Source organism: Labeo rohita, chromosome 12 (genome assembly GCF_022985175.1).
Source record: "Labeo rohita strain BAU-BD-2019 chromosome 12, IGBB_LRoh.1.0, whole genome shotgun sequence".
Lineage (NCBI taxonomy): Eukaryota > Metazoa > Chordata > Actinopteri > Cypriniformes > Cyprinidae > Labeo > Labeo rohita.
Window position 1 is genome coordinate 15747010 of NC_066880.1, and position 17988 is coordinate 15764997.

The following is a 17988-nucleotide window of genomic DNA, read 5'->3' on the forward strand; positions in this document are numbered from 1 at the left end:
AGTAAATGACCACAATCATACTGTTGTTGTTCGATTAACATTAAGCCATGAAAAAGGGAACAAGCTAATGTGAATGAAAACAAACCGTGTGAATGGCACAGAGGAATTTTCACATCCAACTTTAAAATCATCCTACATCACTGCAGAAGTACCGACCCAGTGTTTACAAAGTGAACGTGCAAGACCTTTTACAAAAAAGGTAAAACAGCGATGTAAGATGATTTTGAAGTTGGAGGAGAAAATGAAGTGGGAGTTTTTAGACATACCCTAACTGTCTTGAACAGGAAAGTACACAGACAGAGTACGCATGCACCTCGCAGAGCTAGACAACAGGAGCATTCGTGGTTAAGTGTATAAATAATATTTTAAGAAAATGATTGATCGTTTCATTAGATAAGACCCTTATTCCTCGGCTGAGAAGGTTTAGAGCACTTTGAGGCTGCATTCGAACTGCATTTTTAACCTTAACGGATTTCAAAGGGTTATGAAACCCCCGTGTTCCAGCACTGGTTCGTTCTCACCACGGTTTTAAAAAAATGCTTAAAAAGTGGGCGTGATGCGCTCCGGTGCGGAGGGGGAAGAGGGGAGAGAGTCAACTTTGGCTCAGACAGTTTAATTTGCTCCTATTTAAGTTAAAAACACAAATAAATGCACAGCCATTTGCACTCTGCATCGAAAACATATATATGAATGTGCTGTTGCACCTCTGTTAACTTTTTAAGGCTTATTTTGCCACGTTTATAATCCTTTTGATGAGTTGCGTCAAGGAGTTGTAAAAAACGCTATTACTCACTTTATGAATGAATCACATTTGTGCTGAACCATTACAAAGCAAACAAAAACAAACAGTCTGCTTCGATCCATGAAGGTTTCTCTAAAATATACGCAATCTCAAAGTCTGAAGCGTCTGTTATAGCAAATCAACACACGCTGTCATGAATAATTAGGTGAAGCGTTTTCTCATAGGATAAGAACACGCACCCTAATGAATAATTATGACACCGACATGTCATCGATGTACTATAGTCCATTGCCCTGTCACAAACTCTGACATCAGCACAATATAGATTTTTAGACCCGGAAGATGAAAAAAGCGCAAAAAACCTCATAATTAACCAGTTTCCTCCAACAATTAAAATCAACGGATTCTAACATTGTCATCTATGATGTGCAACACAAACACCTCTGCTAAAATCTCAGAAAAAGTAGTCTGGGGTTTCATGAATATATAGATGTGTAATACAGAAAATAAACATCTTGTTCATGTATTCATATTTTCATTCTTTCTTGTCCCTTTCTTAAGGCAATAAATAATTACTAAAATAGCCCATTTGTTTGTAAAGCATCGATAATCAGAATTGGCCATTAAGAATTAAGATCAGTGCATTACTAAAAAGAAGTGTGTGGTAAAGAATTCAGGATCAGGTTCAATTGGTGAAGCTATTAACCATCAGGATGCTGCTGGCCGTCCCTCTCAACTGGCAGTTGTGGTGCTGCTCAGTATTCATTGGGTGCGCTTAAATTTTATTTGGTGCTCCTAACTTTTTGAATTTTGGAGCACTGAATTCCTTGGTGTACAAACTGCAGTGCTTTATCAATACATTTCTGTATTTTAATATGCATATATAATGCATATTAAAAAAAAATAAATGCATATTATAAGGCAATGAAAGTGTTTTTGACCTTCCCAAAACCATAATAAGAACTTTTCATAATCCATAATAGGGGCACTTTAAAGTAAAGCACTGCAATGTGTTGTTTTACACTTGAGCAGCTCATTATACTGTGTTTTTTTTTAGTGTCTCAGAGCAGCTTGCTTTGGTGAGTTTGAGGTCATTTAACATACATATGGGGAATGCAACAGGATCTTCCAAAACTGTACTGAGGAGGACTTATAAACCAGCTGTCAACAAAAGAGAAGCTTTAAGTGTTTAAAGGGTTGTTTCAGTTTTCATTAAAAATAAAAGTTTGATGGTTGATTACAAAACTAATACTAATGAATCTCACAGCTGAACTGTTAAGTTATTTTTAACAACCTATTTTACAGTGAAATATTAAAAATTTTTTAAAATAATTATTTAAATAATTTTATTTAGAAATAATAATCCTAATAAAAAGATGTGGTTACCATTATTATTTTATAGTCCTATTGTTATATAAATCAATTTTTGGTCAAACTGTGCAACCCTTTTAACAAGCACAGCAAACATGGAGCTTGACGTTAGAAATAATTGTAAATAGTTGCCTTTACAATTATTATTATTTTATCCACCTTATTTTTCCTGTAAGAGCGGACATGGCCATTTGTAAATTTTATGGGTCTGGCTTTCGGTGGCATCCACATCCAGCTATTTTTAGCTGTACAAAAAAAGCTCATTTTGCTGCTTGATATTGCAAATTGTTGTGTCTTACCACATTATTTATTATGAACACACTGGTTTGTAGTACAATCAGTTTTCCTCTCGTTATTTCCCTATAGCGGCTAATGATCTGGAAGTCTTGCCTATAGGCTTACTTCCGCATTAAAGAGAATAAGATGGATAGTTATATTGTTATATAAAGCAAAAAAGTTTGGGTCAAATTGTGCAACCCTATAAACAACCCCAGCAAACCTGGAACATAAAAAATGCATTTCAACTGCAATCTTAATTAGAAATTACTTTTTTCCCCCTTAAATTGTGTAGCCCTAGTGCGCATGGTTGGTTCTATACAGCCCTGAACCTATTTTTGCTACATACTTGAATAGTCAAAATGCCCAACAAACCATTTTAATAACTATATTTTAACACAAAGGCTTTTATGGAGCGTCACCAATTAAGGAAGGTCATTATTAGCCCTTGTTGAAAGCTCACTCGCACTTACTCTCAGTGTGAAAGCTCAATGTGTGATGCAGTTTCCATTACACTACTGCATGTACTGCAGATGAAAGATGTGTGAAACAGCCTATGACAGCAAAATACATTTCTGTAGAAAGCAAGATGATGCTAAAAAAAAAAAAAACATTCATGATTGCTCCTGTAGAAACATACTATGACTCCACCTGCATCGATCACCTGATGTTTTACCAGCAACGTGTATGGATTAGTCTATTATTAGCATATAATTAAGTGCAATTTATTCGAGCCGAGGGGTGAAAGTGTGCGTTTAATACCTCTCCAGCCACTCTTTGGGTTTCTCCCACTGAGACACCTCCGTCCTGCAGTTGTAGTAGTACTTCTTCCCTGAAGAACTGATGTGTTCAGACCAATCATCTGCCGGCTCATATGGCTGAATAAAAGGAAAACAACAGGTGTGAGCAGCAGGAAAGCTAAAATCATTTAAAGAGACAGATGCTGTTAAAAGCATGAGAAAAGGAGAGATAGGAGGAGGAAGATAAAAAGGAGAGGGGTAGGGCAACAACAAAAGGAAAAGAGAAAACCTGAAAGGGAGGAAAAAAACAAAAAAAAACAAAGCCTGGACGGCAATCCAGGTGTTTATTGTTTTCCTTCTGACATAAGGAATGGCTAAACAGAGCAACGGCATGAGGAAGTTTAAAATAGAGAACAAGACTGGGAAGAAAACAGAAGGAATGGGAGCATTAGAGAAACAGACAGATGGAGCGTACTAGGGAGAGAGCAAGAAAGCAATGGAGAGAGAGAGAAAGCTGAATCCTGATGCAAGCGCGTGTAATATTTGATGAGGTGGATCTCTGCGCATCGGCCCTGCAGGATGCCTCTTTAATCTGCCTGAGTCCACCCTCCACCTACTAGTAGTCTGACTGTCAAAGCCTCACACCACCACACCAGACAGTAGCAATCATTAAAGCTGAAATACGCAATTTCAGTGCCACTAGTGTCACCATCCGGAATTGCAAAAATAATGACAAGTTTCTTGAACGCTTCCTTCGTCGGCCAAGGGGGTCACAGTACGGTTGGTTAGCACGGCCTAGTTAACTCCTCCCTTGAGTCAAAATCTCTCCCTTTGATGGTCATTCAAAATAAGACATGTAGTCAGTCTTAATTTTTGCTAGCAACACATTGATCAGTTTCCTGTTGCAGAATATTAACGGGTATTTCTCTCCATATTTTTTAGAGCAGCCTCAGTTCTAATATGTCTCTCTGCTAGTACACTGGGATAGAAGAAAGCAACTTAAATAAATAAACAAATAAATAAACAGCAATCTTACGCTTAAAAAAAAAAAACAACAAAAAAAAAAAAAACTACCATACTACTAAAACTACCATTTAAAATTTTGGGGTCAAAATGATTTTTATTTATTTATTTTTTAATTTAGAAATTAATACTCAGCGTTGCATGAAATTAACGACAAGTGTCAAAAATATTTTAAAACTATCCATTTATAAAACAACAACAACTGACAACAATAAATTGACTTGAATGAAATTAAAATTACATTTCTTGAGCATCAAATCAGCATATTAGAATGATTTCTGAAGGATCATGTGAAACTGAAGACTGGAGTAATGGCTACAGATTTTTTTTAATATGCAGACTTGGTGAGCATAAGTACGATGACGTTTTAGTGCCACGTTAAACAAAAAAAACAAACAAAAAAAAAAAAAACAACTAAGATTAGGAGATTAAAGTTGTAATATTTAAAGAAAGTCAAAGTCAAAATGTTTCAAGAATAAAGTCAAAATTACAAGAATGTCAAAACATTTAAAGTCAAAATTACGAGAACTAATTCGCAGTAATTATGAGATTAAAGTTACAGTATTTTGAAAATATATTCTAGCCTTTTGCGCATGCAAATGGCCTGTATTGAGAGCACCGGGAGATATTCCAAAGTCTCAGCTTTCAAAATCTGTCAGTTTTATAGCAAAATACAAAAAATATGTCTATTACAATAATGTGTTTTTCACGCTCTTTAATGTGGTGTGACAGATCGCTGTATTTACCTCAGTTTAAGTAGCATGTGATTATGCGATATTAGTCATCTTTCCGATTGCAATGAGACATTTGTTTAATTAAATTAGGCTATACTGTTGTTTTCTTCCCTTCTGATGTTCCTTAATGTTTATATCGTGCTATAAACTTGAAATAAAGAGGAAAAACACATTTATAATTTGGATTTTGCAAAAAAAACAGAATTCAAAAACTGAGCAGTATTATATTAAAAGCAACAAAGCACAGTATTGCGATTACTGGGTGGCTGGCGCACTACGAATAATAAATGGAAGACGTTAAATATTTCCAATCATTTACTCTATTATACTGTGAATAAACAGCTTGTGAATAGTCACTTATATACCTTAGAAAAGACAACAACGTAACTTATGTTAACGTGTTGGACTCCACTTAAACCTTTAGAATGTTTTATTGTTTTTAATTAAATACTTGTGAGGAAAGAAAGATTGGGGGCCACAGACATTTTTGCAGAGTAGGTGGTGGAATTTTCACAAAGAACAGTACAATTTAACGAAATAAATGTCTCAATCAAAAAGACAACTGATTCACATGAATACAGTGACCTGTCCCGTCACATTAAAGAGCATGAAAACAACATCGTTTGTATTTCACTATAAAAATTAAAGATTTTGAAAGCTGAGACTTTGTTATATTTTAAAATTTCCAAAAGCACAAAGCTTATTGCTATTATTGGGTGGCTGGCACAATACAAATAGGCCTAATGGATGCAAAATATTATTTCCAAGCATACCGTCCCAGCGAGTATAACACATGGTATGATTTCTGCTAATAATCTCACATATATTCAAATAAATTCCGGTGACCTGGCAACTTCACCCGGTGCTCCCAATCAGGGCCATTTGCATGCGCAGACTATACTCTCAAAAATATTATAACTTTAATTGCTACAATTTACTTCTCAAAACACTTTGACTTTATTCTCGTAATTTTGACGTTCTCAAAATATGACTTCATTCTCATAAGTGGCCGTTTTTTTTTAACGTGGCACCAAAATGCCATTGTACATAAGAGACTTCATAAGCACCTTTTAAAAATCTTTCCGAGCTCAAGCTTTTGAATGGTAGTGTGTCTCTCAAATGTGACTCTTAGAATACAATGATGTTCACTGTAGATTATGATTAACAATGTTCACTTCATTGCACACTAAACTCTGTCCTTGAAGAAACCGCAATTAAGTAGTACATATTTCAAACCACAAAGAAATTCACCTCTGTATGCCTGCCGACAGCTAGTTCTCGCCTTCAACATAATTATAAGGTTTAATACAAAACATAAAATCTTGGGGAAAGGTAATTGAGCAGATGAAGAGGACTTGATGAATGAGTTCATAAAGTAAGTGTAGCATCTCACCATCTTCAGAGTGTGGAAGAGATTTTACACAGCATATCCAAAGTGACCCCATAACATATAGAATGAAAGACCAATTTAAACCAACAGAGGCAGAAGGATCAAAATTATTTAAGAGAACGTACGGCATGTATATTAGATCTATTCATCAGGTCTGTTGAAATGAGCTTGATACTTTCCAACATATTTCACAAAATAACCGCTCAATATGACTACAGCTTAGCAGTCTGTTTTTAGACTTCAGACACTGAATTCAATCCAATTCGGCTTTGCTGGTGAACACAATACCCTGTTTTAAATTATTTGCAATGGTGGAATCTAGATCTCAAAATTGAAATGAAAATGAAAGACATCAGTTTCAAACCTTTAAATAAAGGATGTAATGCTCAAGACAGCGAAAGCACAAAAACTCCTTTCTTTATTCAGGTACGCTGTGCCTTGCATCTCCCAGAAGAGCTCATATTATCTACAGCAAAGGGACAGATGGTCTGCACACGGGAGGGTTGCCACACAACCAGACAACACATTTAACAGCAATGGCAAATTTCAGCCAGGGATAGTTTAGCTGGATCCAAATAATGGCCCATAAAATAACATACCACTTATTAGAAGTCTAAAACAGTTTAGCAGATCTGCCAGGATAAATGTTTTCTATTTTGACTGCACTGGTACTAAATGAACGCATCTTAATTGCTATTTCCAGCATCAAAATGATTTATGTAAAACTAATAGCACAAATAGCTATTAGGGTATCATAAAATGGTCTGATTTATTCGATAAACATTCATTCAATAACAGGCAGTTTGTGCCAAAGGAGCACAGGGTTACTGTTGTATATGAACGTGTGCTAATCGCTGCCTCATTTCAAGCTGCAGAGGATGTCGAGATTGTGGTACTTACCGTGTCTGATGATTTGTTGGGATTCGAATGAGAGTTGGAGCTGTGCAGAGAGCTGTGGTTATGGGAGTTCTCTTGAGGGGATATACTGGTCCCTGAAAAATGAGAAACATTGAATGTAAACACATAAACCAGTTTTGGTTATTTCTTCAAATTAGCAAAAACAGTCTGTACACGTCTGAAAGATTTACCACCACATCTGGTTGATCAAAACAACTCCAGTAGAACATTCCAAAGCGACCTGTGTAACTATAAAGCTTCATAGACAATCCCGTAATTAACTGCAGTTTCCGCTGTCTACAAAATCAAGCATGTATATCAATGACGCCTAAAGTACTTGAGCTTTTTATGACTGAATGATGCCGAGACGTTAACACTTCTGGGCCGTTTTATCAGTTCCTCGCTTGCTTTGACTCATTAGAGTCATTTCAGTTTGATCTGCAGCACCTTGAGTACAAAGACAATACAAAACTCATCTGGCAAGTGTTTATATTGCAGGCCAAAAAAGAAGAGATGCCAAATTCACAAGACAGACAGTGCTAAAGGTCAGTTCTTTATAATGCACCCAGAAAAGTGCAAACTAAAATGTCTTATCACATTCAGAAGTTTAAAAAAAATGTGAAATAGGACTATTTTCAGATGAATTACAAGTGATATTACTCATTTTGACAAAAACCTAATAATCAGCAGATCTGGGGAGCGATCGAAGAACAGCATAATGATTTTATAATACACCAGACTCACACTTTTAACGATACATCCGGCACACTCATAAATCAGTAACTACCCTCAAAAGATTACTCATGGTAAACAAACACGTACTAAGCTTTAACTGATGACCAATTCAACGAGAATCAAACTATTCTGATACCACAGCATACAGGTGAGACCCACAGACCGCTACTGTAGAAATAATCTGTCTTTGGTGATTTATTACAGTACACTAATAAACAATTTCAGATAATGTTTCATAGGTAAATAACTACTTCAATCGCTTTAAGTGGAAAATACAGTGTTTCAATGTACAAGAAAGATCAAGAAAGTCACATAGCAAGCCCCAAGTGACCTGCAATCACCTCGTCAAACCACAAACCCTCACCAGGGCCTTTTAGCTGTGTGCTCACACTACAGACAGGCCTTAGGGTACACACAGTCCTCACTGCCTCAGAGAAGATGCGTCTGATTTTTTTCAAGAACAAGTATAAAGTCAGTATGAGCATAGAAAATACTAGACTTAGCTACTGTCTCGATATACATTTTTACTTAGGACTTTTGGCCCATTAGCTTTGAGTTCATCCAGATGTGTTTTTTTAGTGCACTTTTTCAAAACATAGGCACAAGAACTGCAGTCTCTTATCTACCAACATATGTACATTTTTTTGTCCAATCAAATCCTCTTTATATAGAGATTGTCCTTCCTCTAAATACCAACTGCAGCTGATGAGCAATTCTTTTATCGAAAAATTGAAGAGCACTTTGATATATCCTAGTCCCACCCATACTTCTTGAACCACTGCCTTCCTTTTCATCTAGAATTTAGAAAAAAAATCCAGAAAAAAAAAAAGCTATCTGACATGCACACTCAAAATCAAAACGCTGGACTTGTAACAAGTTTAAACTAGCTGCAATTTACATTAGCATTTACGGAGGAACCAGAAAACCTTGTTTTTGTGATTGCTTTAGGTAGGCATGACAAAAGTTTAAGAAATCTTGCTTCTTTCTTGTTTTGACTTATCAGAATGTAATGTATTCAATTAAGCAATTAAGGGGGAAGCCAAATAAATTTACAAACAAACAATAAATCACATTCACCTAAAACTAACAAATATCAATTTGTAGATACCAAGATCAATCCTTCATGCCGTTTTCATATGTTGTGTGGGAAAAAAAACACTAAACATTATTTGCCAAGCACTTCCCATCTAATAATTGCAACATTGTAATTTGTTACTTTTTATAAGAAAGAGATTAAGCTTGCAAATAGTCAATTGTGTCACCAAATTTAAACAAATTACAACAAATATTATGACTTTAATGTCACGTGAGAAAAAGTATATTGAAATATAGCGAACTGCATTTCCACTACAAAACAGTCACAAATTGTTACATATATATTGTTGTTATATTCACGTCAGGAAAATAATTCAATGTCTATACCTCATTAGCTAGAAAAAGAACTCTACAGAGAAACATTTAATTAAATATATACTATATTGTATATTCATTAAATGTGTGCCTGTTTGGTGATGTCTCAGTGATGATTAATATATAAATGTATGCATGTTTGATTAAATCTGTCAAAAGAGCTATTTATGACAGCTACTGTTTATCATATTTCAACAACAAATTGGATTATAAACATAATTCTTTGAAAAGGTGATATAAAAACTGTGCCATGTGCATTAAATGTTTGTATACAATGTTACTGAGCGTTGAATATTCCACATGAAAAACACAGCAATTGAATGTAATAATTTGGGCTCTGTTGTCAACATTAACTTTTAATATTATAGTCATGTACCAACTGAGAAGGTTTCTTGTGTAATTTACTGCATTAGATGAAAGAGATGTACCTGAAACATCCAAATGATTCAGTATTCAACTGAATCGAGAGTTGAATTGAACTGAATTGAATCGAGAGCATAATATGTTCAAACTGGAGACCCTTTTAGCATTTATGCTTATTGAAAATGCCTATATAACAGCCAACTAATTAACTGTACTGTCAGCATACTTCTACATAATGGTTATCTTTTTTAACCGCTTCGAATGCCTCTTTAGCAAGATGCGAGCCTTGACCTATATAACATATCTGGTTAATATAAACGATGGAAGCAAAGCTTTTTCACCACCACGATTCATAAGATGTAGCACTAAAAAAAAATGAAAACATTCAATAATGGCACAGAGATGGATAACAAATTAATAGGCTTCATCGCTTTTGAAGAATTAAATCTAAAAGTCTTTTTGAAAATCTTCAAAACGGAGACTAACCTTCTAACTAACACAACTTGCCTTGTACAACATCTAAATTTTAAATAGGTAAGAGTCCCAAGTTAAGGGAGATCTAAAGCAGTGCACAGCTTTCACAACTGTGTGATTCATTTCAACGTCTGCGGTCACTGTTCAGTTAGATGATGCAATTATTTGGCAGCAATCTGATTATCTATTGATTATCTAAATAAGAGTAGCAAATCAGCATGTAGTGATTAGATTTGACTGCCTTTATATGTAGCAGCAGTATCTTGTAAAGCAAACCAAGAAACTGACTGAAAAGGAATGACATGGTTTTATCTGAAGTGACAATATCATGCAGGACTAAAAGCTAGTTTGCACAAAGCACAATAACTATAAAGACAAACTTTTAATAATCGCCACAGCTATAGCAATAACGATAGACAGGAATAATGCTGTTCAGTTTCAGAATTATTTGTTTACAGCTGCTGAACGATAAACAGAGCCAATCAGAATCCATCTGCCTTTCACAAGCTCAAACATTTAAAGCATCAGGCAACATAACTGCACTGCTCGCTTGCAATAATTAATTATTACATATGTATCTTTCTTAGTATGAATTTGCCTTAACTTAATCGGTGACTCACAGTATTAAGAAGTCAACAACATTAATTGCTGAAGAAGCAAAGGAAAATATTTAAAATTAATAAATGAAACTACAGCATGAAATATTGTTGGAACAAACTGACGATGACAGTCAAACTCAACTAATCTGTATTTCCCAGCCTGACATTGTAACATTAGATCAACCAAAATCATTAGTTTGGAACATGGCTCTCTTCATCCAGCCAATAGCTGACAATGTTTTTTAAAAAAAATCCTTTGGTTAAATTTGGTGACATCCTCGGCAGACTTAACCTTGTTTTTTATTTTTTACTGAAATATTGTAATAGGTGTCTTCCGGCAGTTCTCATACATTAGTTTGATGATGACAATATCTCAACATTTGGTAAAAATATGAGGTGGGTCAATTACAGCTAATCTTACTGCAAACACTCACAAATTATAATTCTGTCATCATTCACTCATCCTCATGTCATTCAAAAAACATTTGGTTCCCTGCATTCAAAATATTTTATTTTTGTGCTCTGCTGAAGAAAAATCACATGATTTGGAAAAACTTAACAGTGAGTGGCTTTTAGCATTTTGGTGAACTATCTTACGAATCATACATTTGTTTTAATGTTTAACAAACTAAAAGTCATTCTAGCAAAACTTGAAAAATATTTCCTAAGAATGTTTCCAATACCAACAACATCAGGTAGATCTCGCTAGAGAAGCAAAAAAAATTTTGCACGACAAGATATTTTAATGACATGAAAATAACTCCAGGACAATTTCTGATTTCAAAAAATTTGTAGTCTTTCAAGCCTGCTTATCTTTTCTGAAAAATAAAACAGCCCATCAGAGGTAGAAAACTAAACAAAACCCTTGTTTAATAAAAAAAAAAAAAAAAAAAAAAAAAAAATGCTTGTACCTCATCTGATAAGGCAAAAAAAGATGCATAAAACCTGAAAATAAAAAGAGATAAAAGCACACTGTGCTCACAGTCAAAGCCTTACATTTACCTGTCTGAAATGGCTTAATTTATAAGGTGCTTGCAAATGGTCGAAGCTGGTTCCCACTTCCAGGCAACGTGATTTGATTTAATGTCTCTTTACCCCAAACACATCAATCTAATCATCTTATACAGAATATATCTGACTTATGTTTAAACTGAAACAATTATGAACCAATTAGGACCGTGGTAAGATTTACGTTATCGATCTAGGTACCAGTCTCAGCCTCAGATTTGTGCCTCTCATCAAATGATCAATATGACTCACAGGCTCCCCTCTTACCTCCTTCTCTGTCTCTCCCCCGGTGTGGATGGATGGCTTTTGCTCTGCCGTGGCCGGTGCTGTCCATGTGTTTGTTTTCTGGACTGTCTGATCGCCGCAGCATCTTGCACGGTGGAGTGGCGTCGTTACTGTCACGCATCTTCTCATGTCGGTGATCAGGGTGACTCTTGGATGAGTACTTAAGAGTCTGTCAAAACATGACATTCCTACATTGAACTCAATTACTCTCTAACATGCAATGTACATGAGAGCTGGTTTGAAGCTGGTCTACAATGGTCATTAGCTACCTAACCAGCTCATTTGTTTCTGGTCTGAGATGGTATACCAGCTACTGAGCAGCAAGCAATCATCTAACATGTTCCAAAACACGACCATAATTCATATCTTTATAACGTTTGTCATAATATACTTTGTACGTCATTGCAAGACTAAACTGAGCAGAGCAAAGTCTATAAGCATTATTCTTCAAGTCTTAAATAAAATTAAACATCTCTTGATGATCTAGATGATAATTAGACTCGTTTTATTAGGATTTGGTTGCACTCACTAGCAACCAACTAGACGACTGTTTATAAACAACCTCGTTACTAAATTCGCATTTACGTATACAATCGTTTCTTTAAAGTAGCATCGTTTAGATATTGAATTAATGATTAGAGACGTCATTATTTAGAAATTTCGAAGTAAATCGCTGTGGCACAGGGGCCTGATGTAGCCGCTAGCAAGCTAACGCTAGCCTGTTAAAGTCGCTAGCGCAATGAGCGCATTTAAAACCTCATAAATTCGACGGGCAGGCGATTTATGACAGCACAAATTTATGTTTGCAGTGTAATGTACATGTGTTTGTCATTTTAAGCCGAACCTGTTGATAATAAGGCACTTTTCGCTGTGTTTTACGCACAGAGGCCTAAATTGCTTCAAAAGCCTGCACTAGATTTACCCCATTTTAATCTTATTTGTTTCAGATCTACCTGATAGGGCTGAGAATCCCTTCGGTCGGTGCACCTACAGAATAAAAGAAGAAAAAGAGACAGAGGAAGAGTTAAAAAACCATGTTTACAAATAGTGGCATAAATTGCAACAGCTGAATCGGCTTCCTTAAGTTTCTACTTATTTTGGTTTGGCTAAAAATGGCGGATTGTCAAAGCGGAGAAGGAAAATCGGAGTATAAAATAGAGCTCTTTACCCATCGCCGAGTCTCGGTTGTTTCCTTGCATACATTACCATCAATGCCGTGTTAGTGTGTGTGAAGTAGATGTGAAAGATGGGCGACTTATTTTGTATTTGGAGTGGGCTATCGACGACCCGATCGCGTATATTATTTCAATAGTTCTGGCTATTGGAGTCGCTCTTCGCCTCTGCTAGTCAGTAGAGCGCCCTCGGTCCATCTCCCACTCACACATACACCAAAACTCTGCCCCTATCTACAGAACAGCGAAGCTCAGCCTTCCTCACACACCTCAATCCGGGTTATTCCGGGGCTAGCTTCGGCTCCACTCGGGTACTCTCGGGTCATTCCGACCACGAAGTAGTGGATAAAGTAGGAATCTGTCTGAGTGTTCGTAGTTTTTTTTTCTTTTTCGCGTAAAAACACATTGTGCTTGACATACTCACGGAAAAGTCTAATTTATGTTTCTCATTTTGAGCTTTACTCCAGCTTTGAGAAATGTTTCGTTTAAGTGGCTGAAATTTAAACCCAATACTGACATCTACTGGACATGTTGAGCCAGTGCATGTCACTGAGAAGAATGCAGAAAAGGTCCTGATGCAGTATGACTCACTGAAACAAGTGAGTCTGGGGAATTCTGGGAAAAGATTCTTGTGCGCGCACTTTTTGAATGGCAAAGCACTGGAGCACTGTTCAGTAAAACCTTCAGACGAACAGAAGCTTCTCTTCGGTTGATACATACTTAGTAACGTTTTTTTTTTAAAGTCACATGTTTTGTTCATCTTACATAAAATAAAGTCAGCGTTAAAAGCAGTTTTAAAGATATAAAATATCTGTGAGGACTTTTTTTCTTTGGATTGTGTGTGTCCCTATGAGTCTGTCCGCATTTAGACTAGATTTTTGTCTGGTTTTCCATGCAAATTTTGAGCCAACTCTCCCAAATGTGATGGAGAGTGTGGGTGGACAGCCATCTGTATGCAGGTCAGACATATTTCGCAGTTGCATTAATATCTGACCCTGATAGCACACACGTCTCACAGCGACGTCTATATTTACATCTGGAAGACGTATTTTTTTAGTATTTGCTCCAATATGTCTATAGAACGTTTCCTATCAGATGTCAAACGTCTATTAGATGTCTTTAAGATGCTATCTGGGGAGTTATTCCAGATTTCAAACCCTGTCAAGCCAAGTCACATTTATTTATAGCGCATTATATACAACAGATTGTTTCAAAGCAGCATCACGGAGGCAAACAGGAAACTAGGAGTGAAAATTCAAGCAAAACGTAATCAATTTAATACATTTCAGCTTTAAAGTAGCTACAGAATTGTCATTATTTAACTCATTCAATAACATTCAATATCATTATTTAACTCATTCAATAACTGTGTCAGTGTTGCAGACATTGCAAACATTCAGTTCAGCTACAAAGCAGCTCTAGAGAGGACAATAGTATCATTATTCACCTCAGGTCAGCTGTTGATTCACTGTAGTTCAATGCACATCGGCAATTTCAAAACGAATTCAATTCATAGCTACACAGAAGACAATAATGTAATTATTCAGCTATTTAGGTCAAGGTTGATTCAGTTCAGTTGAGAGTGTCTGTGTTGCAAAGATGTTCAATTATGAAATGACAGACAGCTCTATAGAAGACAATAGTGTCATTATCCAGCTCAGATTGTTTTTTTGTTCAGATTTGTTTGTTTATATAAGCCCAGTAAGACATTCATTCAAAGTTTTCGCTTGTGCTTTGGATCATTATCCTATTGTACTGTGCTTTTAAAGGCCAAAGATTTTAATTGTGAGATCTTCCAGAAGCTTTCCGGCTATGTGTCATGGCTGAAGTGATTTTCTGATATTCTTTCTTTTTGTGATGGTTGTTCTTGCGTTCATAGAGAGGATTTGAGAGATACACTAAACCAAGCTATAAATTACACAAGAAATACAAGCTTTGTGCTCTGAAAGAACGTTTTACATGACCTCTCAGATTTCAACGTCAGTGTTAGTTCATTTGTTGAAGACACACTGTTTATTCTAACAATGGAAGCAGGTGCATCAGCACACTCATTGTCTGTGGCCTTTATCCTATGAGCACAGTTGGTGCCTTTTTCGATTTGCCAGAGTCACTTTAGTCATTTACCTGTTCAATAGTGCAAATGCAACAAGTCACGCTATTATACTGTAGTAGGGTATTTTAAAATATTACTAATAAATCTCTGATTATGTAGTTCATCTTAAAATGAAAATTTGGTAAAAGATCAAATACTGAAGAGCCTTTTATAAAGGAGAATCATAGAAAAGTCATGCAAACTGAACTTTTATTTAATATTCAACATTTTATGGCTTAATCAGATGGGTGAAGGGGTGGAAACAAACCCCACAAGTTTGAAGCAGTTTAGTATGATTAATTCTTCGGAGAGTTTTGTTATATGTGACCCTGGACCACAAAACCAGTCTTAAGTCGCTGGGGTATATTTGTAGCAATAGCCAAAAAAACATTGTGTGGGTCAAAATTATTGATTTTTATTTTATGCTAAAAATCATTAGGAAATTAAATAAAGATCATGTTCCATGAAGATATTTTGTAAATTTCCTACTGTAAATATATCAAAACATAATTATTGATTAATAATATGCATTGTTAAGAACTTCATTTGCACAACTTTAAAGGTGATTTTCTCAATATTTAGTTTTTTTTTTTTTTGCATCCTTAGATTCCAGATATTCAAATAGTTGTATCTCAGCCGAATATTGTCCTATACGAACAAACCATACATCAATGGAAAGCTTATTTTTTCAGCTTTCAGATGATGTGTTAATCTCAATTTTGATAAATTGACCCTTATGACTGGTTTTGTGGTCCAGGGTCACATATGTGCTGAGAATCACTTATGTATGTTTTATTTGGACCAACAAAACATGTGTAAATAAAAATGTTTAAAAAAAAATAAATAAAATTTGCTGAAAATGTACTGTACTTGCCCTCAGATCATCCAAAACAAAGATAAGTTTGTTTCTTCGTCAAAACAGACTTTAAGAAATGTAGCATTACATCACTTGTTCACCAACGATACACTGCAGTGAATGGGTGCCGTCAGAATGAGAGTTCAAACAGTTAATAAAAGCATCTCAATAATCCACAAGTAATCCACACAACTCCAGTCCAACAATTTACGTCTTGTGAAAAGTTATACGTTTGTAAGAAACAAATTTGCCATTAAAGATTTATCTTTAAACCACCGCTTCTGTCCAAAATACAAGCATATAATCCATAATAATATAATGACTCTCGCATTAAGATCCACTGACATACAGTACTTGTTTAGAAATGACTTGGACTGTTTCTGCTTGTAATGTCTATGCATACACTGTAAAAAATAAAAAACAATTTGTTGAGTCAGCTTAAAATAATTTGTTACCCTGCTGCCTTAAAATTTTAAGTTCAGTCAACTAAAATAAGTTTATTCAACTTGAAATGTTAAATTGTACTAAGTAACAACTTAGATTTTTGTGTTTGATAAACTTAACAGATGGGTAGGTAACCCAGCTGCCTTAAAATTTTAAGTTGATTCAACTCAAATATCTAAGTTGTCACTTAGTATAATTTAACATTTCAAGTTGAATAAACTTTTTTTGAGTTGACTGAACTTAAAATTTTAAGGCAGCCAGGTTACAAATTATTTTAAGTTGACTCAACAAATTGTTTTTTACAGTATAGTTCTCTCCTGATTCAGATGAGACTTTTTATCACCAAATAAAGCAATATTATGAATAGAGGACACACATTTTAGCTGGAAGCAATTACAAAACGTCTTAGTTATGTATTTATTTATTACAAACACAGATTTTCACTTCACAAGATGCTAATTGATGGACTGGAGTTGTGTGTAATACTCGTGGATTATTGTGATTTTTTTATCATCTGTTTGGACTCTATTCTGACGGCACCTGTTCACTCCAGTGTATCCATCGGTGAACAAGTGATGCAATGCTAAATTTCTCATAATCTCAGAAATAACAGTTGGGTAAATGTTTTTTTTTTTTTTTTTCTTGTTTTTACACTATTTTGTTGGTCCAAATAATATATTCACATGAGTGATTTTCAGCACATATACTAACACCTTTAGAATAATCAAACATGCTAATTTGCACTGTTTACACCATTTAAACGAGTCTTTGCTTCTTGTGCTTAGGTAAACAAGGCCAGTGATTATTAGTATTGTTAATTGCAAGCGAATATGCTGTTATATTATTGTTTGTTTAATTTGATTTCAAAATAATTTAATGATTGACCCTGAACTATATTTACAGGACAAGTACTTTTAAAAAATATCGAGTAGTTCTTAGTGGAAGTGTCTTCAATCTTGTATGTCGTCCACGAGGGGGTGCTGTAATAGTTCTTAATGTAATGGCGTTGCGTTGTTTCCTAATTACTGAAGTGTTAAATCGACATTGTGTATTATTTATGTTTGAGTGTTGGGCCCTGTATGCATGTCATAATGTAGAGCAGATATGGCTCACTCGTCTTTTTATTTCAAGTGCCAAACAATTGCATCTTTTTCTTTCTTTCTTTCTCTCTTTCTTTCTTTCTTTCTTTCTTTTCAACTTCCTATTGCCTATAATATTTCAATAGCTCTTTGTTCTGAATAGATCAACTTAACATTTTTCAGTTTGTTGTGTAGAAACTGAACCTCAGTGGCAGCCATGAGGCATTGTCTGATTTCAAACCTGTCAAACCAGTCTGCGATATAGATTTCCTCACTTAAGAAAACCACTGAGTGAGAC

The 17988-nt window shown here is 35.3% G+C and overlaps 1 protein-coding gene across 2 annotated transcripts in view; it reads right to left on the minus strand.

The window, feature by feature from the left end:
- Nucleotides 1–13459, minus strand: part of waca (WW domain containing adaptor with coiled-coil a) — a 29552-nt gene extending 16093 nt beyond the window's left edge. For both annotated transcript variants that reach the window (XM_051124215.1, XM_051124214.1), the window contains exons 1-5: nucleotides 13216–13459; nucleotides 13001–13034; nucleotides 12030–12216; nucleotides 7177–7268; nucleotides 3152–3267 (exon numbers count right to left, since the gene is read on the minus strand). In XM_051124215.1, the coding sequence (XP_050980172.1) occupies nucleotides 3152–3267; nucleotides 7177–7268; nucleotides 12030–12216; nucleotides 13001–13034; nucleotides 13216–13256 (470 nt within the window). In that variant the 5' untranslated portion in view covers nucleotides 13257–13459. The remainder of the gene's footprint in view (nucleotides 1–3151; nucleotides 3268–7176; nucleotides 7269–12029; nucleotides 12217–13000; nucleotides 13035–13215) is intronic.
- Nucleotides 13460–17988: the final 4529 nt, after the last annotated feature.